We start from the raw sequence: 26,977 nt of genomic DNA on the forward strand, positions 1-26,977 counted from the left end.
GTGCTAGCCCATGTCACATACACACCATTAGCAATGGGTTGGGGTTGTTTTTGGGTTTTTTTTCTTCAGCCAATCAGACTTCAGATTTGCCTCACAGGGCCAGCTAGCTGGCCCACAGTGACAGCACCTCTGGTTGGTTGATTAGAGCAAAACTCTTCAACAAGCCAAGTTACATCCACAATGGCTGACAGAGGAGGATCCATGGGTGAGTAGATGTATTTCATGTTGTCCTCTTATTAGATAAATATTGATTCTGAACTGTGCCACATGATATTATAGGACAGAGGTTTAAAGTTAACCCTTTATCGCCAAGCTGCTCAATTTACGCTCATTTGGCTGAGCGTATTTTTACAAGCACCAGTGGAAGCTATATTTAATTTTCAGAATGAAGTTTGTTGAAAGTTCCAGGACTTTCTTGGATGTGGGTGACTTCATCCACAGAGTTCTTGCTGATCAAGCAGCACGTCTACATCCTGTGGTGTCTACCTGGTTCAGTGCATGAGAATCTGGTGGCTGCTTCACCATGACAACCTGCTCCCAATGCCCTGAGCATTCCACAGTTCCTGGCTGGGAACAACATCGGCGTGCTGGAGAAACCTCCCCACTTACTTACCTGACCCGGCACCGCCGCGCTGTTGATTCTCCCCCCTTTCCCAAACTCAAGAGGGTGATGGGTGATGGGCCTGTTTTGAAGATGTGGATTACATTTCTTTTGACTCCAGGGGGATTACTTGGTAAAAACCTCTATCTATTGTGACACCAGTCTTGGAACTACTTGTATTTTGACACACCTCATATGCTAAGGGCCAATAAAAAAAAAAAAAGAAAAAAAAAAAGTTGAGGATGAAAATGTCCCTGGGGCCGCACTTTGGACACCCTGATTTACCACATTACTTTTGAGAAAGTGCATGGATACAGACAAGTGCAGCAGTAAGAGTTTGACGAGTGAATTCTTTTATTTTTAGTGCACAAAGGCTCCTTACTGAAGTTCAGCATTCATTGTTCCAGCTTGTAGCCTTGTTTGTGATCACGACTGAACAACGGCGGCACACTGCTTTCGTCTTATCCAATTGTCTTTGTCCGTGTACGTATTTCACCGGGAAGGCCAAGTGTTCCCAAAAGGAGACTTCAACCACAGAAGAGGCTTTGGGAGGTCTGGCATCTTGCCATGCCTCACTAGCCATGACTCCTCCGTGTTAAAATCTGGCAGAGGGGACATGTCGCCTGTACTGTTTCAAAAGGCAATTTGGTACCTTGCAGTTTTTACCATCCAAAAACAATCTTTCTCCAAGATGCGATGGAGGCGGGTCAAGCTGAGTAGGCCTGTGACATCATTGTCCCACAAATGCTTGCTGAGAAACAATATTGTCAACATGATTTTGAGACCAAATTAACCACTAATGTAATTTATCGTAATAACACAAGTATACCCCCTCAAATGCAAAACACTTATTTCTAGTATTTTTTACCATTGTAATTGGAAAGTCAAGACCTTTTAAATATCCTAAATAAAAGTAAAATCAACTCTCAGCCTCTCTTAGCAAAAATCGTACTTGAATAAAACTCAACCAAAAACGATCAAATAGTCCCTGACAGTCCAAAAAATACTCAAACATAAAATCACACACAACCACAACAATAAATAAACTGACTTATCAAGTCTCGACAAACAAAATTGCACTTCAATAAATATGAAAGATTCAAAGCTTTAGGTGTGGTGGTCCCCTCTTTATACTGTATGTCCCCTGGGGTGGTTGGTGTGGCCCCTTGCATTGCCCCCCGCCATTTTCTTATCTGGGTTTGGGTGGCGGGGCCAGCAGAGTTCCTGGTCCCAGGCCACCTCTTCCGGTTCCAACCAGAGGGCACCAGGGTGTTCCTAGGCCAGCTGTGAGACATAATCCCTCCAGTATGTCCTAGGTCTGCCCCAGGGCCTCCTCCCGGCTGGGCGTGCCCGGAACGCCTCACCAGGGAGGCATCCGGACTAGATGCCCGAGCCACCTCAACTGGCTCCTCTCGATGTGAAGCAGCAGCCACTCTACTCTGAACCGCTCAGCCTATCACTGAGGGTTAGTCCAGCCGCCCTCGTCAACAAGACCTTGAGATACTTGAACTCCTCCACCTGGGTCAAGACCTCACTCCCGACCCGGATTGTGCTATGAACCCTTTTTCCGATTGAGAACCATGGCCTCAGATTTGGAGGCGCCCCCAATCATTCCCTGCCAGCGTTGTTGCCCCTCTATGACATCATCAGTGGTTGACTGTAGCTCTTTCCCAGCTACACCACAGAGAGGTGCATGCAAGCATTTGTTATTGCTCTGACCTGAGACGGTCCCGCTTGGGGGGCAAGCACAGCAACATGTCCACTCTTCAGATAGCACCGGCTGCACAAACATCAGAGCGTTATAAAGTGATGCTTTTCATCAAGAACTCTCACAGATGGAGAGCTTTTACAAGATCACGCTCTCCATTCTTTGACTGCTTTTGTCATTGATTTCTTAATACGACAACACGTCGTGGATGACGCGCCGTCTACAGCCTTGAACTTTGCTGTGATTTATGAGGCGCCTTTTGTGTCGTAGCGCACAATCCTCATGAATAGCTGAAAGTGGAGAGAAATGAGTCATATCTGCGCAAATGCTTTACCAAGGACCAATGTCAATACTTACAATGGGATGTGCTGTCATTGGCTGTCCTGTTGCTGCTGCTGGCGTATATAGTCCTGACTGCCTCCTATCACCAACCACTCCTCTGCTCCAATCGCTGCTGCTGGATTCTCCCGTGTCCCTTTTGAGAAAACTACCTGAGAGGTGAAAGGGAACGTGCGCTTGTCACATGCAAGGATGACCGCCTTTATGATAAGTCACCATCATTTTGTTCAGCATCATACAAGCCATCATTTCCAGTCCCAAACGTCTTTCTTATTTGGTCATGGGAATGGTTTGAATTTATTTTGAACAATGCATCACAGTACAATTCACAGTTCCACATGTCCAAAAAGGAGAAGGGAGAAGCAGAGCTCATTTAATCCTACCCCTGCTCTGTTTCACCTCAATTGCATGCGATACATTTGTTCACTTCCTGTATTCCAGATGTACTCTTTGCCCATTTGAAAATACATTGGAAGATGATTAGGCAGTATAACAGTCATGGTTTATAATCATTATTTATCTAGACATTTCTCTTCTTCTGTGGTCCACTTTGCAGTCACTGTGGGGGCCTCACAAACTACAAACATACAAAAAGCCAAATATAAAGTGACTTTTTCAAGGTTTTCCTAATTGTATCAGCTGTAGTGCTTTGAAGGATGCTTCAAAGGATGCTGCTTGTTGCTCTGGTGGGGTCGTACGTTAAGGAATGACATTTAAAAGCCGCCTCCTGCTACTATTAACTATTCTGTGTGTGCAGGCCCTTCAAAGAGGCACATAACGGGCTTTTAATGTCATGCTGAACGAAAAAGCTGCTAACACAGCTCTCTCAGTCCTTCCAAATGTAAATGACACGTTCTCTCTGATCTTTACAAAGACCGTCTGTTCTATGTGCATTTAGAAATGATGATGCAGTCTTCCCTCGCTACATCACAGTTCCGATATTGCTCCCTCACTATATTGCGTATAATTTTTAAATGATCGCTGTGGTTGATTATGGCCTATTATTAGTCAAAACCTCTTATTCCATGTGGAAGTGTTAAGTTCTTGGCTTCTTTGTCCTTTTCCCCCACTCAGTTTGAAAAACTTTTAAGTTTAGAATAAGTAAATTGGAGAAGCTAAGTAGTTAGCTGGGTAGCTTGCTATGCTAGCTAGCATCTGTTATGTCCCTGCAGTGATCCCGTATCCTGTGAAATGTGAAGCAAACGAAGAACAATAAGAATGTAAAGGTGATTATGGGGGTGTTATTTCATGTCTACAGGGCTCGAATAAGGTTAAAACCCGTATTTAGAATGTCATAAACAGGTTTTCTATGCTCTAACTATGAACATATTCTGTTTAATATTGAATCCTACTTTGTGGAAATTCACTTATCGTGGTCGGATGTGGAACCATTTAACTGCGGTAAACGAGGGACGACTAGTTGATGGAAATTCCCATGCTTGTAATTGTTGTTACATCATTGATGATACAATCAATCTTCGATAATGTTTGTCATGAATCATCAAGAAAAGACCAATCCAAAGATGGATATTTTGGTACAGCAGTCATTGGGGTCATTCCTATCATTAACACGCACACAGTGGAAGGTAACTAAATTACTGAGACCTTGTCTAAGTGAAATGCAGTCGTTAAACGAATAAATTACTCCGTCTTATGCAGTGGCGGCCAAAATGATTAGAACACTTGGCGTATTTAAGAGGTTTCAGTTGTTTTTGTTGAATTGGCCATTACCATACCCCTAAAACCAACAAAACACCTTCAAGTCATCATTATGCTCTAGAAAGCATAGAATAGAGCCATCAGAAGGAGATTAGATCATTTTCCGAACAAAAAACAAGCATGGCCTATTTCACTGTCAATGTCAAACAATCATGCTCCTTCCCCAACTCAGATGTGCTGCTATCGCTGCAAAAGGTGGACATCGGTGGACATAGGTGGACCTTTTGCTGCTATCGCTGCAAAAGGTGGACATAGCAAATATTCGAGTTCAAAGTGGATGAAAACAGACAGTAGGACTCATTTCAATTCAAGGCATTTTTCATCAACATTTTGAAATGAAATCATGTTTTCCAGGCAAAAAAGCTCAATATTGTGATCTGTCAGCCGCCGTATATTTATATTCTATTTAATTAACTATATTTGGAAATCCACTACTTCGTCAAATGTACCCGTCACGTTAGGTGTTTTTGCCCAAGGTGTATTGGTATCGGATCGGCATCACTGATACCAGCCTGCACTACTTGGAACGAAGCTGGCAGCTAGAACATGAGTCACTGAACGAGTCACTGAGGGAGAACAACTTGGTTTGTTTCTTGCAGACAAGGTCGCATGCACACCTGTTGGCCCGTACTGGAATGAGCCCTCATCCAGGACCCTGACTGTGGATCTGAAGGAGCTGTGCGATGGATGAGTCAACGGAGGTGCGAACAGATGGCAATTCTCTGCTGAAGGCTATCTCCCTGAGTCGGCTTCGTCTAACTCGGCTGCTGCTGGAAGGAGGGGCATACATCAACGAGAGCAATGACTACGGCGAGACGCCGCTAATGGTGGCTTGCAAGACGCGCCACTCAGATGCACAGAGTGTTCCCAAACACAAGATGGTTCAGTAAGTACCGCTAAAGACACGCAGCACGTTTACACGCACCAAAACAAACCAATTATGAATGAATTTGGTTGAAACCAGCTTGTTAAAAACACCTTTATTAGGTTGTGTTCCGCTTTTTGAACACTGGATTCAGTTAACAGAGAAAATATGACCTCGGTTTGTGTACATTTTCTGGTTAACGTACAATAAGGTACACGTCGTGTCGTGTTAGTAAAACACTGAACCCAGCTGTGGTCTTAACGATGTCACGGATGTCATGTTTGACAAGCGAGGATACAGCTGTGTCGGTATCAGCCTCCTGTATCGATAAGAATCAGCCATAAGCCCTTAGAGGCATGCACCGGCTATCGCGAGACAAGCATTCGCTTAACAGTGCGTCTCTAAAACAACGTGAGAGCCTGGGCTGCCGGCGAAAGGATTGTTACCATGACTGAAAACGAGAATGGGCCAAAACACTTCAGCAAAACAAAAATGTAAAGTTTGGAACGTCTTTCGGCTTCACAAGAAGGAGGACAACTGGACAAAAGCCTCATTGCATTGGTAAACTATGCAGAGCAGCGCTGAAGTACACTGGGGGCACCGACACCAGCCACACCAACCGAGACGAGTATGGTACCCGCTTTTCTAGGGCTGCTGCTCACCTTTTTCCTCTTTGTAACTTGCTTCAGTCGTCCCTCGTTTATCGCAGTTAATTGGTTCCAGACTGACTGTGATAAGTGAATTTACACGAAGTAGGAATGGAATATTTTCATAGTTAGAGCACCTTCTAAAAGGTCTTTCCACGTATAATCTTTAGCATTATTCCAGCCATGTAGACCGCCTGTAGGCCCCTTTGCACTGCCATTATTCTTTGTTTACAACACATTGCTCAAGTGTCATGCGCAGGGACACGAGACGGCCGCCGTTTCAAACACGGCGTGCTACCGAGCTAATGTGAGCTTAACAAAAGGTTTCAAACGGAGTAGGGAAGAAGGACAACGTAAGAAGCCAAAAATGACCACTTCCATGTGGAACGGGAGAACTTTTTTCACCGTGTGATGTCAGACATGCCATGGCTAACTAATAATGTAATGTAATGTAATGTAACTGGTAATGTAATGTAATCTATGGCTCACCAGTGTAGCATAGCTGACGCCCAGTGACTAGAATACTACGTATGACTTGTCTTTCCATGTGTTTGGACTAATAATAGGTCATAGTCCACAAAAACACCACAACAGTGGCCATTTGTGAATTAATATGTGTAAAACAGCGATAGAGTGAGGGAGCGGTGTTCGAACGGCGAGGGGCGACTGTACTTTGAAATGTTGCGCCTTTGTTGCCTACCTGGAGTGTTGAACACTGTGCTCACGCTGACTCTTGTTGTGACAGTTGGAGTGTGGGATTGCTTACTTTTTCAAGCTAACGCAGCATTTTTAATGCACCCATGTGGCAAATAGTGCTATTTACTTACCTTTGCTTGGACACATTTTTGCCGCTTTTGAAGAAAAGTGTCCTTATTTGAGGGTCTTTGCACGATTTATTTATTGATTTATTATTATTAATTGGACTGAAGGCAAAGTCTTCTGTTTTTTGTATTGATATTTATATTGATAACATCACAAACAAAAATATGTTCATCCAACAAGTATATTTTAGTCTGTGTCTAAAAATAAATATTTGACATGTCATTCTGTTGATGAGGTTTTTGTGAGTGCCTTACGGCACGCTTGTGGATATGATGTGCTTTTATACGCATCGGAAAACTGTAAGAATGTCACTTTTATAGAATTGGCTTCTTTATTTCATAATGGAAGATGAACGTCTACGTCAACAAACGTTTACTGTATCAAACTGAATCGTGTCATTCGTAGACTGTATCAAACTGATCCAATGGTTGTGTTTTTAAAATGAATGATATCGTGACCCGTGTATCACAAAGAGATTTACAACCCTGATTCTTAATGGCATGCATGGAAAACGAAAGCCGAAGTCGGCTCCGTTGCCCGTCTATGATGTCATCAGCAGCTGACTCTGTAGTTCTTTGCCAACTAGTTAAGTTACGCCACCTTCTTTATCAAAATGCTGGCACTTGCAACTTTCTTTGGCTCCATTTTGTCTTATTTTGCAGCCTGTGATCAATAAAAAATGCTGAGAAACACTATTGAATTCAAGAAATAAGTCACAGCAAAACGCCAAGGTGGTGTCTGCGTTGGTCTCACTGCCGGATTGTGTCTTTGGCAACAATCACGTCTTCAATGGATGAATGAAAAAGTAGGCTTAAATGTTGATTTATCCCTTTCAATCATCACTTACATGCATTTACAATGGAAACTATCATTGTTTTTTGTTAAGACTTAATAATGTGCCATATTCTACGCTAACCAGAAATCGTATGCAAGCCGAAGCAAAATATTAGCCTAAATTTTCGACCTTAAGCAAAAAGCATGCAAGTTCCAATGTGGATGAAAACCATACAAGACATGTAATCCATAAATAAGACATAACTCTCCGTACAAAGCAAACCATCACAGTGGCCACCAGAACCACGAGAACCAAAGCAGACATTAACGCGTTAGCAAGAACACAGAAGAGCACGACAGAGTGATGCACGCTCGTACATCGTCTTCCTCCACACATATCGCTAAACCAGCTGAAATGACCACAAATGACTACACCTAGCGTATCGGAGGCATACAGGATTTGGCCAACGATGGAATTAGAGGGTGCATGTAGAAGTTGAAAGATGGAGGCACCGTACTGCAGTCATCCCTCGTTTATAGCAGTTCATTGAGTCCAGACCCAACCGCAATAAATTAATTTTGACGATATAGGATTCATTGTTAATAAGTTGGCTGCACGGTGGCCTAGTGGTTAGCATGTTGGCCACACCGTCAGGAGATCTGGGTTGAAATCTCCGTTGGGCATTTCTGTGTGGAGTTTGCATGTTCTCCCCGTGCGTACGTGGGTTTTCTCCGGGTGCTCCGGTTTCCTCCCACATTCCAAAAACATGCACATGTGAATGCTTGTTTGTGCCCTGCGATTGGCTGGCGACCAGCCCAGGGTGTACCCCACCTCTCGCCCGAAGTCAGCTTGGATAGGCTCCAGCATAGTGTACTTGCGACCCTAATGAGGATACCCGGCATAGAAGATGGATGAATGTTAGTAAATATTATGCTACGTGACTCTAGACCACTGAACTCTATACTACTGGAAGGGGCGTCCCTGCTGACCGCATGAAGATGGTCGGCCATCTTCCTTCACCCAAAAAGCACACTCGCCGCCCAGTGGATCCGGGCTGGTACTATAGCATCAAGCTCAAAGTACTAGAGAATTGAGCCCTGTTAGGCACTGCTAAGACCATGACGAGTCCTAACTGTCAACTTCATCTGCTTTTCATTTCGGCAACGTGAAGTGAGGGGTGGAGTCTAAATGAAATGCCCGTGGGCGGAGCTTAAGACACGTGAACACTGTTGGGTGTTAAATGGAGTGTGGAAGTGTTGAATGTCTTTGTTGTGACACTAACAAGATCGGAACGTTTTCACCACTCCATTTTAACTCCAACACTTTCACGATCCAGTGTTAAATGTAACATTTTTAAGCAAATGCAGTCTTAGATCAACTCCAAATAGTGTCAGATTGACCCTCCCACTTCAAGATTCTCATCAACACCAAAAAATTAACACTCCTCAATTTGCTGTGTATGTCTGCATTATGATAGATGATTACAAATAAATAAAACAAGATGCGTGTAGAAATCTATGCACAGCAGGAGATCCCAGTAATATTGCAATTCTGCACTCTACAAGTGTACTATTATTCAACTGTACGCCGCACACACACACGCACACACACAAACACACATGAACACATGCACATGCACTAAAAAAACACATGCACACTCAAAGCACGTGCAAATAACTGCACACAAACACAAATACACACCCACACCAATCCACCCACACACACATCACAATTTAAAGGCATAACACGTATTGGCTGCCAAGCACACACACAGAAAGGCACACAAGAAAGCAACCAGTCAGTTCATGAGAATATGTTTTGGTTTTGCTGAGGTTTAGTAGGAAATATTGTAGCAAATCAGTCACATGTACCATCACTGACTGTCACACTAACACTTAGAAAAGCCAAGCCAATGAACGTACATCACATCCTTTTATTTGCTGAAGGTTCTTCATCTTAGATGGCATTTTCATCAAAACACTACTGTATTTAAACAATTTCAGTTTGGTTGACTGGTGTCCTGACTTTTGGGGGTTTCGGCACGCAGAGTTCTGAAATCTAAAATCAGACATGAATGAAATGATCTTTAAGAAACATAAGCACTTCAAGTACATATGCTTGTATGGGCAACATACTTTCTTGTCAAATTATTGTTTGTTTTCAGTTTGCTACATTTAATAGCCATTACGTATTTTGGCTTAAACGATGACATGTAGCAAATCACCGAAGGCAACAATATAAAAAAAATAAAAATGTCATACTTACTTACATACATTCCAAGATACAATGCATAACGAGTCAATGTCAGTGTTCACAAGATATTTATGATAAGCATCTACGTAGTAGCAAAGGTAAATGCTAGCATACCTTTAGAAGATGATCAGGAAAGTCAAATATTGTTGGAACTGCATTTTGTCGTAATCTAACGGTCTGGCCGGTCCTGTCCAAGTTCTCCTCGGTGAAAACACTTGAACAGAGTTGCGATGTGGCTGCAGGAATCCATCCATCCTGTCTCTCCGCACATTTACTGCCCGTTGCTTTAGACGTTGAGCATTGCAGTGTGGAAATCTAAAGGAGAATAAGGGCTCATTTACAATTAGTTAGATGAAAACATGCTTACAGATTTAAAGTATCTATTTTTAAACTATTTTTATTATTTATAAGCATTTACCTACCTGTGAAATGTAAGTCCCTTCTCGCATTTTTCATGAGTATCACGATTTGTGCAATTAATCGCAGCACAAGACGGCATCTCGAACTCCTTAGTTGTTAGGCTTTCTTGTTTTGGGTGAAACAACATGGCGACTTCTATACTTCCGGTGGCTTCAAGCCTCCAATGCGCAGCAAGCGATCGGGGCCATTCCATGTATAGAGTTCAGTGCTCTAGACAGCCTCGAGCTAGCAAGCTAACAAAAACACTGGTGTATTTCTTCTAAACTTAAGAAAGGGTTTCAAACAAGAAGCTTCCTCAAGAAGCTGAGGAACAAACTTACCACTTCCACATGGAATGGGAGGAGAACCTTTTTCACTCTGCATCCATGGCTGGCTACATGGAGTGTAGGTAGGGTAATGTAATCCATTACTGCTGCCTAGTGACTAGAATACACTTGCATTTCAATATGTTTTGACTCCTAATAGACCATAGACATGATAGTCTACCACAAAACAGCCGTCATGAAGTAATTCATTTATTTATTTCTGAAAAACACGATATATCAAGGGAGTGATGTAATTGGCTGGTGACCAGCCCAGGTTGTACTTCGCCTTTTGCTCTCAGTCAGCTGGGATAGGCTCCAGCGTACCCCCGCAACCCTAGTGGGGACAGGCGGAATACAAAATGGATGGATATTGCGAGGGATGACTGCATTTGTTTTTTTTGTCACTTAAGTTGGAACATTTTGTGTTTTAGTGTCGTGCATGTCAACGTACTGAGTGTATAGTCTGAATTGGTGTGAGACATATTACCAGCACTACTACTACCTTTTAAATACCACAGGTATCTCCTGGAAAATGGTGCCGATCCAAACATCCAAGACAAGAGTGGGAAAACTGCCTTGATGCACGCTTGCCTCGCAGAGGCAGGGAGTGAAATTGTGTCCCTCCTGCTGAGCAACGGTGCTGATCCAACTGTGGAGGACACGGCAGGTTTGTCAGTGGTAGTTTACGCCATTAATGCAGGCAACAGGGACATCCTCAAGATCCTCCTGGACGCCTGTAAAGCAAAGGGTAAGGAGGTCATCATTATCACCACCAACAAGCTGCCATCTGGCCATCAAACCACAAAGCAGTACTTAAATGTTCCTCCACACCCTGACCTTGACGAGTGTTTGCACTGCACTCCAACCTGCGCTTCTCCATACAACATGCAGCGCCGAATTTCTCCGCAGGGTTCTCCCCAGCCTCTCAGAAGTACACAGTGTCCTGGCCGAGGTGATTCTCAACCAGGTTTTCCATTACGTGTTTCTAATGTGGATAAGCGCCGTAGTCTCCAGAGATTACACTCAGAGCAATGGTCGAAAGGTCCCCCCACGCTGCTCCAGAAGAACCAGAGCTCCTTGCTGACAGAAGAGCGGGTAGAAACGCCACCTGAGGAGGAGCTGTCCTTCAGAGGCCTCAACATCCACAGTCAGCCCCAAAGTACGGATGTGAAAGACGCACCGCTGTCAGGGAGTGACAGCAGGGGGCAAAATGCAAGACGCATTGCTCGAAAGATGTCATATGACAGCGCCGCAAGTGCACCGCATTCCGCTTCACACCCTAACTTGCATCAGGAGAACAAGTTTTCCACTGAAGCCACCTCTGCCAGCGAAAGTTCATACGACGGTCTTGGACAGTTCAATGTTTCGAGTCTGCAAAATGTTATTCTTCGACGTAACATTGGCGCTGACCATTACAGTTCGGATTCTCAGTTGTCACAGTTTGGCAGCAAAGACAGAAGCTCAAAAGGACCAGCAAGGCCCAAGATGGCAAACAGCAGGTCCTCCACCCTGTCGGGCTCCAGAGAGTCTCTGGATTGTTCTATTCAGCGAAGAGGGGTTGTTGGACTGGAACGAAGAGGCTCTGGGGCACTCCTGCAGGATCACATCGCCTCCACTCGGCCTGGTTATCTCCCCCCTCTCAACCTCCATGCTCCGATTCCAGATATTGGTGTCAGCTCCGTCTCCTTGTGCCCGTGGACTGGGAGCAGCAAACCAGTGAAAGGTGGCTTTAAACCTATTTTCCCGAGGGACCTGAAGTCGCATACAACGCTGTGGAGGCGCCACTCCATGCAGAGTGAGCAGATCAAGCAGCTGGCTAACTTTGAACAAAAGTAGGAACCGAGTTTTTAAAAGAGAAAGTACACACGTCCTCTTTTGACTATTTGGAAACTTTGAAGGACGACATGCACGACTCGTGCTTTGGCTTAGCTTGCGCATGGAATGAATTGCTTGTTATTGTGTGACTGCAGTAAATCAGTAAAGTGTTTCTCTCTCACTCCCAGAAAGGAGCACAAGGCTACACTCAGGGAAAAGCTGATTTCTTTTCTGGTTGCCAATAACAACTCAACACAAATATCAGCGTACTATTTGGTACCTGGGCCTTCAGTGACGACTTAAGCGGCCCAATCCACCTCTCAATACCACCACCACCACGTCACAGTCAGCACGGGGGATCAACACCAATATTACTAAAGCAAGAAACCCAGTTAACCCCACAAACCTCTACACTACAACATCATCTGGGGCAGTTCAGTCAATATTTATCTAATAACATGACAAAAACATCAAAAACAAAATAACACACGTCACACTCCCACTCACTCCCGCTACCAGGGGAAGTGTTCAACACTGGCTGATGATCAAATATGCATTAAACACACTTCTTCCTTCACACAGAACGATGACCAGCACGGTGTCTGTCTTCTTTCTTCGTGTTGGAACAGGATTCATTCAACTCTGCGGTGTTCATGTGATGATGCGTTCAAGTGCACTGAAAGCTTTGAAAAATAGAGCTTTCAGGCATCAATCAGAGGATGGAAAAATGCTGACGTAACTGTGAGGCAAATCAGAAATCCGCCCCATTGCTAATGTGTATGTGACGTGGGCCAGCACTCCTGATTGTGAAGGCCCTGGGCAGATTACATTGATATGGCAACACATAGAAGTTGAAATCTGATTGAAAACATCTAAAACTGTTTCCATGTACACAAAAGGCCTATCTCTCTCAAATATTGTTCACAAATCTGTCTCAGTGTGTTAGAGCATTCATCTTTTATAGTCGACCTGCCTCACAGGTGTGACATTTGAAGACGCTGAGGAGACAGCATGATTATTGCACAGGTTGGCCACAATAAAAGGCCATCCAAAATGTGCAGTATTGGGGGTGGTCCATGGGGGGTCCGAAAACCAGTCAGTATCTGGTGTGACCACCATTTGCCTCAAACACCGTCTACACCCATCCAGGGCGTCCCAAACATGCTCAATGGGTGACACATCGGGCGAGTATGCTGGCCACCAAACTACTGGGATGTTTTCAGCTTCCAGGGATCGTGTACAGATCCCTGCAACATGGGGCCGTGCATGATCATGCTGCAACATGAGGTGATGCTTGTGGATGAATGGCACAGCAAAGGGCCTCAGGCTCTCAGCACGTTATCGCTGTGCATTCAAAATGCCACCAATGCAGCAAAAGGCACCTGTGCTGTGGATGGGGTGGTCCACGGTGGCAGTGGGGTTATGGTACGGCCAAGCACGTATGTTACGGACAACAAACATGTTTTGAAGACAGCAAGCATGTGTGGGGTGCTCTAGATACACTAATTGAGGCAAATGATGTTGACAGCAAATCGTAACTGGTTTTCGGACCCCCTCGCATCATCTCCAATTCAGTTAAATTGCACATTTGTGGAGTGGCCTTTTATTGTGGCCAACCTAAGGCACACCTCATCAGTATCTTGATATGTCACACCTGTGAGGCAGCTAAGATTATGAATGATGAATGATCACTAACACAAATTTGGACTGATTTGTGAATATTTGAGAGATACTGTATTCTATCTTGGAGTTCAGCCCCTGATAAATGGGAGCAAAAGCAAAACTGCTGCCTTCATGTTTTTGTTGAGCGTCGAACTGAAGTTCTAAGTCTGGGTCAGTGCTTCTGGTAGTGGTTAGGCCAGCTGCTGCTGCTGGTCCTCAAAACACAACACTGATAGAATACTAATGTATTCATGTAATATAGAATTCATGTAACATTTGACTGTATTATTAGTGTAACATAATGTATTGCGTTATAAAACAAGGGTTTTTAAAAAGTTGGTTTGATTCAGGCTTTTTTTGTGTGCTGTGGTTGACCAGCGACCGGTCCAGCAGGTAGTCTGCCGTTTACTGTACCTGAAGTTTGCCGGGATACATGACAACCTTGAATAGGATCGTCTAACCCTAACCCTCTAACACTAGTTGGAACATGAATAGTAGTGATGGGAATTTAGGCTCTTTTTAGAGAGACGGTTCTTTAGGCTCGGCTCATTCGGCTCGCAAGTGGCTCCGCAGATTTTTATGTCATCTTAAATTAATTTAATACCAAATTATGTGTATTGTGTAAAATGAATTAATGTAAAAAAAGATGAAATATTTATTCATTAAATGGATTTATTTAAACCTCGAATGCCTCGATGAGCAGCTACAAAAATATTTTATATTATAAAAACATGGAGACACATCTCAATAGACAAATTAGGTCAAATCTCTTTATGCAAATTTCTCACGAACGAATCGGCTCCAAGGGCACCAGATAGTGTGGTGTAAAGTGGGGGCTCAGTGTGGACACAGCGACGCTGCCACACATCTTGACCAATGACACTCACCTTTAACAGAAAAAAAGACGAGGAAGAAAGTAATCGGTTCCCAACGGCGCAAACCAGCTCCTGCCATTCGTTTGAAAGAGCCGATACGTTCACGACGAAATTTGGCTCCAATATTAGACGCTAGTGGCTCAGCCCCAGTATCCTAACTCCCTAAGTGGAAGAAGTGGATGGATGTCATCATCACACATGCAGTACATGCATGCACGGGTGTACAGTAATGATACAGCACAAACATACAAGTATAATACACAGTAAAACCTCAAAACAGACAGGATGACCTGGCTGATTGTTGTTTGAATGATCGTGATGGGAAGAGAAAAGACTCCACGGGGAACACATGGATTGTCATACAATTCTCTCCTTGGCTAAATAAATACATTTCAGAAAATTGACTTGTCTTTTTTTAAATGACATGTTCAGCAAAGTCACTGAAATAAAGAACGTATTTCATGAGGTGCACACATGATCTTGTAATGTGTTTGTGAGCTCCGTCCTCATACTCTCTGGCAGGTCATAGCAGATTCTGCTGACATCCATCTGGGTCCTGTAAGGAAGCAGGTCCTGTATTGTGAACTCGTCATTCTGGCCCGTCCACACTGTGAGAGAATACCTGCAAATACAACAAAAACCAGGTTCATTTCCAAAGGTACACGTGTGTTTGTATGCAGAGCTACAGTACACAGGATTTATGCAAGCAAGTTTTTCCATTCATGTCGAAAATGTCCTTTTGCCTCGGTTTGCGTACATTTGGTTAGCATACAATATGGCGGCCATCTTGTCATGTTATTAATACTGTGTGAGTGCAACTGTGTTCCTGTATTTTTCATTATAAAATATCCTTGTTAGCAGCTTGCTAACACATGGAAGAATGTATTAGCTAAGTAACACGCGTCACAAATCTCAAAAATGTTTTTATAGTTTTACATGCATAAAACAAGTCTAAATGCATATAAATGATGAATGAAAGGGATAAGTGAACATTTAAGGTTACTTTTACAGCCACTGAAGACGTGATTGCTGCCAAAGACATGCTGTGGCAGCGAGATCAACACGGACACCACTTTGGTGTTTTGCGATGAGCTTTTTCTTGAATTCAATAGTGTTCCTCACCTTCTTTATCAAAATGCTGGCACTTTCTTTGGCTCCATTTTGGCTTATTTTGCAGCCGTGATCAAAATTAAAATCAGAGACACTATTGAATATAATGTTTAATATTGAGGTGAGATCACCTCGGAGTTGACTTCCCCTTCCTGTTTCGATGTATTCGTGTATTACTGAACTCATAGCAAAACAGGAAGGTGGTGTCCGTGGTGATCTCGCCATCACATTGTGTCTTTGGCAACAATCACATGAATGCATTCAGAATTGTTTTATGCATGTAAAACTATAAAAATGTTTTGTGTTAACATTTTTTCTGGAACGGATTAATTGGATTTACAGGATTTCTTATGGGTAAATGGATTTGGTTTGAGTACGTTTCGGTTAGAGTCGGACCTTCTGGAATGGATTTTTGACACCAACCAAGATTCGTTAAATCTCTTCTTTTATACCACTTTTGGTAACATCTGGTCATTATTGGTAGTGTTCTCATATTTTTTGGTTGAAAAATGTTACGAAGTGCATTTATGAAGTCATACTGGAATACATGACCTTGAAAAGAAATGAAGGTCTTGGCTAATCATTAAAATATAAAAAATATGAAGTGAGTGTGTGAGCCAGTCACCTGCTGGACTGTTGCAGCAACCATGAAAGCTGAGAAAAGGACTTGGCCAGAAGAGCCGCACGCACTGGGAATGTGACCAGATGTTTAAGGCCTCCACACATGTCCTCCATCTCATGCATCATGTCCCAACTGTAACCTGGAAAGGACGTCATGCCACACCGACAACACTGATAATTTGAACACACAAACAACACCTATCTTATTCCACACTAAGGGTGTGTCTTGTGTCTATTGCTGTGTTCAGGGTGTAATGGTACGCCGTAATCACGGCTCAGTACTAGCTCGGTGTTAATGTCTCAGTTGGGTTCATTTTCGGCACACACCTGCAGATGTAACTAACAGGTGCCGGCTGTGCCAAAGTACGCTGGTAAACGTATTTTACTATTTAATCGTGAAAGGATTAAAAAAGGAGAAAGCAACATGGTCACGTGGGGTAACTGGTTTGCGTCAATTAGTGTACAGGGTTTCCCTTAGGAATTTGTTGAAGCTGTGGTGGTGGGCTGCATGGGAGGGCAGACTCCTGCCGCTGCTGTGTCTACATTTTTTTTTTAAATTGTGACCATTTTTATGACTTATTTATTGATAAACTTTTTTCAAGAACCAGCAGAACGTGAACTGAGAACTTTGCAAAACTGTTCATTTCATGGCAAACTTGCTGAGAGCACTTCAACAGTGTTGTTACCTGACCTGTTTAGTCCAACATTCTGTACTAATTAATTTAATTTAATTAATTCTGTACTGTGTTAATTTAATTAATTTGATGCCCGTTTTAGTGTAATACAAATACATGGGGAATGAATTGTTCAATAATAATAATAATAATAATATTTTTTTGGTTCATTAACAAAATAAAATAATTGCAATATTTGTGTTACATCAACGTGTCCTGCATAAAGAGTATAAATGGAGAGTCAGGGCTATGATAGCACAGGTGTATGCAACTTGCAGCATTTTCGAAGCTACTTTGACAAAAAGAAAGCAGAGGTGAGCTGTTTGTGTTTTACACACGTGGACAAAATTGTTGTACCCTTCGTTTAAACAAAAGAAAAAGTCACAATGGTCACAGAAATAACTTGAATCGGGAAAACGTAATAATAAATAAAAATTCCATGAAATGTAACCAATGAACGAACGTCAGACGTGGCTTTTCAAGCATGCTTCAACAGAATTATTAAAAATAAATAAACTCATGAAACAGGCCTGGACAAAATGATGGTACCCCAGACGCCATGTTTCAGCTCCTTCCAAAGATGTCAATAGGATTAAGGTCAGGGGTCATAGAAGGCCACCAGAATAGTCCAGTGTTGTCCTCTGAGCCATTCTTGGCTGTTTTTAGCCGTTTTGGGTCATTGTCCTGTTGCAGGATCCATGACCTGCAACTGAGACCAAGCTTTCTGACACTGGCCATCACATTCCTCTCTAGAATCCCTTGATAGTCTTGAGATTTCATTGTACTCTGCACAGATTCAAGTCACCTTGTGCCAGATGCAGCAAAGCAGCCCCAGAACATAACAGAGCCCCCTCCATGTTTCACAGGAGGACAGTGTTCTTCTCTGGATATGCTTCATTTTTTCATCTGTGAACATAGAGATGATGTGCCTTGCCAAAAAGTTCCATTTTTGTCTCATCTGTCCATAGGACATTCTCCCAGAACTTGTGTGGCTTGTCAACATGTAGTCTGGCCAAGTCCAGTCTGGCTTTTATATGACTTGTTTTCAACAGTGGTGTCCTCCTTGGTCTTCTCCCAATTTGGCTCAAACGACGACGGATGGTGCGATCTGACACTGATGTTCCTTCAGCTTGAAGTTCACTTTTAATCTCTTTACCAGTTTTTCTAGGCTCTTTTGTTACCATTCGTATTATCTCTGATTTGTCATCCATTTTCCTCCTGCGGCCACGTCCGGGGAGGTTGGCTACAGTCCCATGGATCTTACATTTCTGAATAATATGCGTAACTGTTGTCACGGGAACATTAAGCTGCTTGGAGAAGGTCTTATGGCCTTTTAACATGCTTGTCCATCATTTTCTTTCTAATCTCCTGAGACAATGTTTTCTTTGCTTCCTCTGGTCCATGTTGACACACTTTGAATGAACATGTCCCTTTGGTCACATTATTTTCACTCTTTTCCAGGGGTACCATCATTTTTGTCCAGGCCTGTTTCATGAGTTTATTTATTTTTAATAATTCTGTTGAAGCATGCTTGAAAAGCCACGTCTGACGTTCATTGGTTACATTTGATAGAATTTGTATTTATTATTACTTTTTCCAGATTCAAGTTATTTCTGTGACCGTTGAGAGTTTTTCTTTCATTGAACGAAGGGTACCACGATTTTGTCCAGGTGTGTATGTGACTGCCAACATTTAAATTGTACATCTCCACTCAGTGTGCTCATCTGTCATGAAATAAAGGCGTCATGTTTGAATAGAGAAGTAAAAATACAAGGAGGTGAAGCAAATATTCTTTAGGTAACATTTTAAAAACATTACAATTTTTACGAGTTTATAAGCTTTGTAATGTTTTGCGGCTCCAGACTTTTTTTTTTTTTTTTACTGGAAGAGGAGGCATAATGGCGTCTTTTGATGCTAAAAGGAGACCCGTACTGTCGCCATACGCTGCCCCATACACACCTGGGTTATCGATCCCAGCAGTCCAGCTGGTGGTCCAGCCAAGGGAGAGCACGACGTTACTGGGAAGAGTCGTCACAACAGCCAGGAAAGCTTGAGGCTCCAATGGTGTGGCTTCACCTCCGGGCCCTGGGAGGACATCAGCATTGATCCACACTGGACAATGGATGTAAGGCAGCACTTCCTGCAACAGGGTGGTGGAGAGAGACAATGCCTCCAGGCTGAAAGCAGAACACGTTGAAAGGTTAGCATCGCTCGCAACCTCACTTCGCTTTAAAACAACATTACAGTCCGTCTCACCTCTTGAAGTCTAGTTTGACACCCTTTGGACGCAGCTGGACTGCTTCAAGCCACTCCTTCAGTGTGATGTCACTGTCAGTGTCAGGGGGGTGGGCCATGATTGGGTCTTTAGGGTCATGACCTCTCATGATTATGTCAGCTTCAATCATATGGGTGGGACCTTGACGAAACGTTATTTGTTTAGTCAGTGTAAAAGTTTATTAACATTCATGCAAACAATTACTAGGGACTCATTTTGGACCAGACATTTCATGTTTCCAATCCCATGAGGATGGAATGGTTTCAAATTTCAGCTACAGTAATCCCTCATTTATAACTGGCTTAGAATACCTTCTAAATATAGTGTTTAACAATATTAGAGCCCTCCAGACATGAAATAACACCCCTATAGTGCCCCTTACACTCCTATTACCCAATATAGTAGCCATAATAAGACAAAATACGCCATTAAAAGACATAAATAAGACCCCTGCCTGTGTGTATTGCTGTGAATGTGCTCTGGTGCTAGGGAAGCTTAGTGGGGGGTGGACAGGAAGCGACATTATTTTAGCTTGGTGTGGGTTACGACCGCAACAGTAGCCCACAGTAACCCCGGTTATTAGGGATGTCCCGAACTGATTTCAAGATTGGGATCAGCTGACGATCTTCTGTATTTGTGAAGATTGGATAATATTGGCTTCCGCCACGAGATCGGGCTGATCCAGTTGCCGTATCACGTTTGTAAAGGCCCTGTCACACCTTGACAATTTAGCCAGCTTACGCCAACGTATGAAAAATTTGGCCAATACGCTGGCGTACGTCAAATAAGTTACATTTATTTTATTTGATTCTTTGCTCTTTGTCTGAGAGAAACAATGCACGTTTGAATTAATTATTGATCACGTCAACATAAAGTGCGTAGGAGTATTTACATTCCAAAAGAATGGAGAGATGCAGCATGTTACTGTCCAAGTTAGCATTAGGTTTGATGCACTGTTAGTGTAATTTGTAAGGCATTAATAAAGTTGATTGAACAAAAATAAATGTTCCATTCCCAGTGTCACAGTGTCCTCCACTGGTCAAGCTGCAAACTTATCAGCAAATGCAAACACGACAGCCTCCATCTCCTCTCAGCCAACGCTTGCCAAGAAGACAGTTTTGTCTCAAGGTATGTTGACGTATTACGACTTGTGCGTAACTTACAAATAACGTGTGTGAACGGGTGTCAACGATCGGATAACTTATTGCCCACGGATGCGGGACGTATGACTCATACGTTGACATACGTCGAAAAGTTTTATGCATGCACAAAATTTTTGGACAATTTTTAGACGTACTACGACCGTATGCCAGCGTATTGGCCAAATTTTTCATACGTTGGCGTAAACTGGCTAAATCGTCAAGGTGTGACAGGCGTTGGGCATAAGTTGTGAACGCCGGCAACACGCTACGCATTCGTTGGTATACGTTGTCTATAAGTTAAAGAAACGTTCTATATAAGTTACTAATACGTCATGTATACGTCAAACTCGTTATGAATACGCCATGTATACGCCCAAAATTGAAAAAAAAAAATGTCGGCAGTTCAACGTATGCCATCAAAATGATCTTGTCAGGCATGAGTGAAAAAGACGAGAGGCACGTTTATTCTCGCACCCAGCATGTATCAACCGTCAATTGCCATTCTTAACACATTCCGGCCTTAAAAATAAAAGAGCTCTTTGTCACATTTGTCTAATTGTGTAAACAAAAAAACTAAACTATCTTACATGAATAGAGCCATTGGAATTACATCTGTGACTCCATCTTCCTTCATCACAAACACGGCATTATAGGTAGTTGAAGATTTTGTAGCAATATGTGCTGAGGCTGACATCCCCTTAGAAAAGTTAGCTAAGCCACATCCATTTCTCAATTACTGCACAAAATGGGCCAATGATGTATTGCATCAATAAATGTAAGGATTTTTGCATTTTATTCACTAACCCAAATAGCACACACGCTATGCTGGTAAAATAAGTGGAAAAGGTAAAAAACTGAATTCTAAAAAATTTACAAGGAAAAAACGAATTTGGGAAAAAATAAAACTGATTTCGGAGGGCCCTAAGAGTGTTTGTTAAAAAAATGTCATATATTCTAAATCACAGCACAAATTGATCTATAACCACGTCAAATGATTAGTCCTACCCTAAAAACATTTTGCACGCCCATTATTTCTCATTTTTATCTTTTATTGGATCTTTTATTGGATTAGGGACCTGACTCACAGAGGTTTGTTACAAAAGCCAAACAATATTGTTGGTCATGCTGTGTAATAAAAAAGTACATTCAGCAATACTTTGGTTGATTTATTTTTAATTATTTCATTATTTTTAATTTTTAACGAGTCGTTGTCCCTCGCCACATCACCGGTTGAATTTCACGGCTTCACTCTCACGGTTTTTCAAACATATATTCATTAATACTTCATGCTGTTTCATGTTTGAATACGGCCTATTATTAGTCACAAATAGACATATTGAATCAAATTGTACATCTTTTTGAGTGCAGTATTGTACATTGGACACTAGGTGTCAGTAAATCAATGATTAGTTTGGTGAGACAATCACCACACGATTGCCGGAACAACAGGCTTTTATTGCAGGTTCAAACTGTCTCACAACAGGCACCATAATAACATAATAATTAGAATCATAATCATAGTAACAACATGCACTACTGTTGCAGCCATAACCCATGGCTAGCTAAACTCAACTCTGAACCACAGACATCACTTCCTATGCATCACCCATTCTGCTGCTCTACTACATTATTTGCGAGGCAAAAAACAGGCTGTTCTCAGAGGGAAGTGGCCACTGAACTTGTGTTTATTTATGAAATGCATCCAGCATGACAGAAAAAGAAGCATCATGTGTTGATGCGACATGTTATCCGTTTGAGGGAAGAGCTTTGCACATGTTGGTATGGGTTGTTATGAAGTGCTGGACAATATCGGTATACTGGTATGTTTTTAAACCTTTTTATTCTCAGCGGGAGTTCTAATCGTGCTGGGAGGTGTCTACATTCCACCTCAAGTCTGCGTATCGGAGGCACTGCAACACCTGGCGCATCAGATGGAGGAAAAACACCCGGACTCCCTGCTCATCACTCCTGGCGATTTGAGGTCTCCCACCTGGGACACCAATGTATTAGACCGCGTTACACAGTTTCAAAAGACGCTTATCGCTCTGTCCCGCGTGCAGCTTCTCGCTGTCTCGCTCATGGTTGTAGGATAATTTTGTTTTATTAACTTGTTAGCTGAGTCAGTACATATTTTTTAGAAGTAGATTTTAGAGAAACTGTTTTATTGATTGCTTTATTAACTAAGTGCCTTAATATAAGTACATTAGAGAAATAACTGTTCTATCGATGAATCTATTAATTGATTATGTGATTGCAAGTAGTTTATAGAAATAATGCTTTATTAAACTGCCGGCTGAATAGATGAACATTGGTTTAAGTAGGTGAAAGGGCAGAGGGAACGTGAAGATAAGTGCATTCGTATAATCAGCACTCAGGGAGGATGTACGACAACCCCTGGCAAAAATGATGGAATCACCAGTCTCGGAAGATGTTCATTCAGTTGTTTAATTTTGTAGAAAAAAAGCAGATCACAGACATGACACAAAACTAAAGTCATTTCAAATGGCAACTTTCTGGCTTTAAGAAACACTAAAAGAAATCAAGAAAAAAAGATGTGGTAGTCAGTAACAGTTACTTTTTTAGACCAATCAGAGGGAAAAAATTATGGAATCATGAAAAAAAAACAACAAAAGAATACTTCAAACACACCACTAGTACTTTGTTGCACCACCTCTGGCTTTTATAACAGCTGGCAGTCTCAGAGGCATGGACTTAATGAGTGACAAACAGTACTCTTCATCAATCTGGCTCCAACTTTCTCTGATTGCTTTTGCCAGATCAGCTTTGCAGGTTGGACCATTTTCTTCAACTTCCACCACAGGTTTTCAATTGGATTGAGATCCGGACTATTTGCAGGCCATGACATTGACCTTATGTGTCTTTCTTCAAGGAATGTTTTCACAGTTTTTGCTCTATGGCAAGATGCATTATCATCCTGAAAAATGATTTCATCATCCCCAAACGCCCTTTCAATTGATGGGATAGGAAAAGTGTCCAAAATGTCAACGTAAACTTGTGCATTTATTGAAGATGTAATGACAGCCATCTCCCCAGTGCCTTTACCTGACATGCAGCCCCATATCATCAATGACTGTGGAAATGTGCATGTTTTCTTCAGGCAGTCGTCTTCATAAATCTTGACTCCAGTTTCCTCCCATTTGTTCCTCATTTGTTTTGCTGTGCATTTTCTGTTTTCAGGACATATTGCTTTAAGTTTTCTGTCTTGACGCTTTGATGTCTTCCTTGATCTACCAGCATGCTTGCCTTTAACAACCTTCCCATGTTGTTTGTACTTGGTCCAGATGTTAGACACAGCTGACTGTGAACAACCAACATCTTTTGCAACATTGCGTGATGATTTACCTTCTTTAAGAAGTTAGATAATCCTCTCCTTTGTTTCAATTGACATCTCTTGTGTTGGAGCCATGATTCATGTCAGTCTACTTGGTGCAACAGCTCTCCAAGGTGTGATCACTCCTGTTTAACTGCAGACTAACCAGCAGATCTAATCTGATGCAGATGTTAGTTTTGGGAATGGAAATTTACAGGGTGATTCCATAATTTTTTCCTCAGAATTGAGTGATTCCGTAATTGTTGTTTTTTTCATGATTCCATAATTTTTTCCCTCTGATTGGTCTAAAAAAAATAACTTACTGACTACCACATCTTTTTTTCTTGATTTCTTTTAGTGTTTCTTAAAGCCAGAAAGTTGCCATTTGAAATGACTTTAGTTTTGTGTCATGTCTGTGATCTGCTTTTTTTCTACAAAATTTAAACAACTGAATGAACATCCTCCAAGACTGGTGATTCCATCATTTTTGCCAGGGGTTGTATGCTGGGAGGCCAGGTGCTATTTTGTCCAGAAAAAGGTGCTGATTAGAGTGCTGCCACGTCAGCTAAGACGCAAGTCTCAGCTGTTGTCATCACACACATTTCACCAAAGAATATGAGGGATAAATACTGTATTATGGCGCCGACGGTCGGAGGAAAATTACTACAAAAGGCAGAGAGGACTAGCGATCAAGGCGAATCTCTCTTTCTGGTCAGGAAGCTGCAGGAGGACATACGAGAGACAGTTATATCCCGGATATCCGACTTATGTGAAATTATTCTGTCTGACTTACTCGTCAATACATTTTGTACATCTAATACCAGTGTGTGAGTCGTCTTCTCTTAAATGGCGATTAAAGAACATGTAAGGGGAGGTGACATTTACTCATTTATTTAACTTTGATTTATTTAAGTGGTCCTTGTGGCCTTTATTGGGTTGCGGAGAATTTAATCTCCGACATGGTATATGGTCGTTTCCCCGACAAGACGATTCCCACACAAGACGATTCCCCGCCAAAGCATTCGCCCACAAATATGACAAGACGTTTCCCCGTCAACATCAACCAGACAGTAACCTTTATTACAGTTTTATTTTACAAATTCACCAATACACAAATACACTGTGGGTACTATATACTATAATAATTATTTTCCCAAAGTACCGTCGAACATTACATCAATTTAATATGATCGAGGGCCGAAGTCTTTCCCAAGTTGTCCCTTGTTGAGCTGTATAGTATTTGTTACCGAAGAACTGACACACTAGTACGAAAGAGCTCGTGTCTAATTCTTTTTGATTTTCATCACTAAGTAGCTTCACCAGAAGGTAGAAGTACCCTTGTACTTCCCTGTGTAGCGGTGAGCCTGGTTGATGAAGGGTGCCAGCCAGCGTCTTGTACTCTGACGGGGAAACGTGTTGCCATATTTGTGAGCGCATGCTTGACGAGGAATCGACTTCTGGTGGAGGGTAATCGTCTTGACGGGAAACGAACATAATCCTCTCTGATCAATGTCTGCTCCATCTCACCCCGATGTTTTGCACATTGTTATAAACATTTGCATTATGTATACAGTTAAATGTATGTATTGCTAGAAAAGTGGTGACTTTTTGGAGAGTAGTAAATGAAAAAGACGGCCTACCGTTAAGAGCTTTGGTCAGTCTGCTCCTGCTGTTCGCTGCGTGAGACCATCTCACCTCGGCAGCATCCTTATTCTTTATCAGACTCCGACTGTGAAAATACTCCACCGCCTGTTCACACATCTCTCACACATCAAACGCACACCGCCACTGTCGAAACACATTGATTTGACAGCATGTCAACAGTCTGTCACGGACGTAAACTTAGACACTCGGTGGGGGTGGTATCCAAGACTGAAAACGGAATCAAATTTGATAAATAACAATATTAAGTGTTAAGTTTATGTGTACGTATAACATAGAAACTAAGTATATTTTGATGTTCGTTCTTCTCAAACAATGAACAATTTCAAATAAGTAGTATAAAGCACCCCCTCAAGTGAACAAGAATGGTTCAGTCCTGGTTCAGTGCATGTGCACAACGCGTTTACATCCGGTCTACGTCATAAAATAGATCGACGGATGGCCTAATTACACATGTCTAACATTTGACTGCCGAAAAATAGGCCGACCGGATGAAGACGCGATCTGCACATGCGTAGAACGCAGTTGAACCGATTGCGTTCCGGGTACGTATTGCGCAGTGACAGTGACAGCTGTAGCTGGCCTATGTGGGCGGGTATGTGGAGACCTACACGGAAATAGCAGGATTTTTTTTTACTTAAACTTTATTGAAAATACAGATAAAGTAAAGGATGTATACAATCTAGAAGGATGACAAGTTTACATTAATCAAATCAAATAAAAAGAGAAAGAATAAATAAATAAATGTGTGTCTGGGTGGGGTTTAAGGAAAGGGGATATTTTCTTAGCGTACATTCATTACAAAGTCAACAAATATACAAAGTCAACAAAGTCTTTTGGTCCCACAACTATTGGCCTTGGGATTTGCTGAAAATAGCAGTCATGTATATTTTTCAGTAGGCAATTCAATTTTTACTACACGTGCAAACTATGTCATCAGTCGACCTATTTTACAGGAGTTATCGTGCACACGCATCAGGCAACCCAATTTGTACTACACATGTGCAAATTGTGTCACTCCCCCACCCCCAAAGATTCAAATAAATGTGCTTTTTTTTCATATCCATCGGGCAAAGTGGAGAAATTATAATCCATGCTTTCCTGGTTGTATAAATAATTTTAAGGTTTTTTTCAGCACTGAAAAAACTACAGATAACATTTGCTAGCAAGATATGTTGGGATGGACGGATGAATGATAGTTCCACGTTTAGAAAAAACGGGTACAGGGACGAATCTATCTTTTATGGTCGTTTACGTTAAATATTACGACGTAATGACGGGTCATTCATTCATTTATTACCTTCATTACATTAGAGAGCCGAATCTTTTGGCTCAGCTCACTAAAAAGAGACGCTC

The 26,977-nt window shown here is 42.1% G+C and overlaps 2 protein-coding genes across 4 annotated transcripts; one reads left to right on the forward strand and one right to left on the reverse strand.

Annotated features, from left to right (window-relative positions):
• The first annotated feature begins 4,536 nt into the window (after positions 1 to 4,536).
• On the forward strand, positions 4,537 to 13,509 carry ankrd34bb (ankyrin repeat domain 34Bb). The gene is made up of 2 exons (XM_054774429.1): positions 4,537 to 5,253; positions 10,973 to 13,509. Exons 1-2 carry the CDS (start codon positions 5,051 to 5,053, stop codon positions 12,288 to 12,290), a joined length of 1,521 nt encoding a protein of 506 aa, XP_054630404.1. The 5' UTR covers positions 4,537 to 5,050; the 3' UTR covers positions 12,291 to 13,509.
• Positions 9,388 to 25,816, reverse strand: fam151b (family with sequence similarity 151 member B). Of its 3 annotated transcripts, XR_008570111.1 has the most exons (7): positions 25,600 to 25,749; positions 24,590 to 24,679; positions 19,468 to 19,627; positions 19,171 to 19,388; positions 16,542 to 16,677; positions 9,844 to 15,428; positions 9,388 to 9,534 (listed from the first exon to the last, which is right to left on the reverse strand). XR_008570111.1 is itself a non-coding variant. In XM_054774430.1 (5 exons), the coding sequence occupies exons 1-5, from the start codon at positions 25,718 to 25,720 to the stop codon at positions 15,266 to 15,268; spliced, it is 798 nt and encodes a 265-aa protein (XP_054630405.1). In that variant the 5' UTR covers positions 25,721 to 25,816; the 3' UTR covers positions 9,461 to 15,265. The 3 variants fall into 3 exon arrangements, 1 of the variants encoding a protein (XP_054630405.1); XR_008570110.1 differs by lacking the exon at positions 24,590 to 24,679 and having other exon boundaries at positions 9,389 to 9,534; positions 25,600 to 25,816; XM_054774430.1 differs by lacking the exon at positions 24,590 to 24,679 and having other exon boundaries at positions 9,461 to 15,428; positions 25,600 to 25,816.
• Positions 25,817 to 26,977: the final 1,161 nt, after the last annotated feature.

The sequence above is a fragment of the Dunckerocampus dactyliophorus genome, chromosome 4, assembly GCF_027744805.1.
Source record: "Dunckerocampus dactyliophorus isolate RoL2022-P2 chromosome 4, RoL_Ddac_1.1, whole genome shotgun sequence".
Taxonomy (NCBI): domain Eukaryota; kingdom Metazoa; phylum Chordata; class Actinopteri; order Syngnathiformes; family Syngnathidae; genus Dunckerocampus; species Dunckerocampus dactyliophorus.

Bases quoted from the DNA above. Each gene is read 5' to 3' on its own strand.
- ankrd34bb (XM_054774429.1), top strand. From the start codon at position 5,051: ATGGATGAGTCAACGGAGGTGCGAACAGATGGCAATTCTCTGCTGAAG. The intron at 5,254-10,972 runs GTAAGTACCGCT...TAAATACCACAG, and splicing joins CCCAAACACAAGATGGTTCA to GTATCTCCTGGAAAATGGTG.
- fam151b (XM_054774430.1), bottom strand. From the start codon at position 25,720: ATGTGTGAACAGGCGGTGGAGTATTTTCACAGTCGGAGTCTGATAAAG. The intron at 19,389-19,467 runs GTGAGACGGACT...TTCTGCTTTCAG, and splicing joins GTCAAACTAGACTTCAAGAG to CCTGGAGGCATTGTCTCTCT. The intron at 16,678-19,170 runs GTGTGTATGGGG...CGTCCTTTCCAG, and splicing joins TGCTGGGATCGATAACCCAG to GTTACAGTTGGGACATGATG.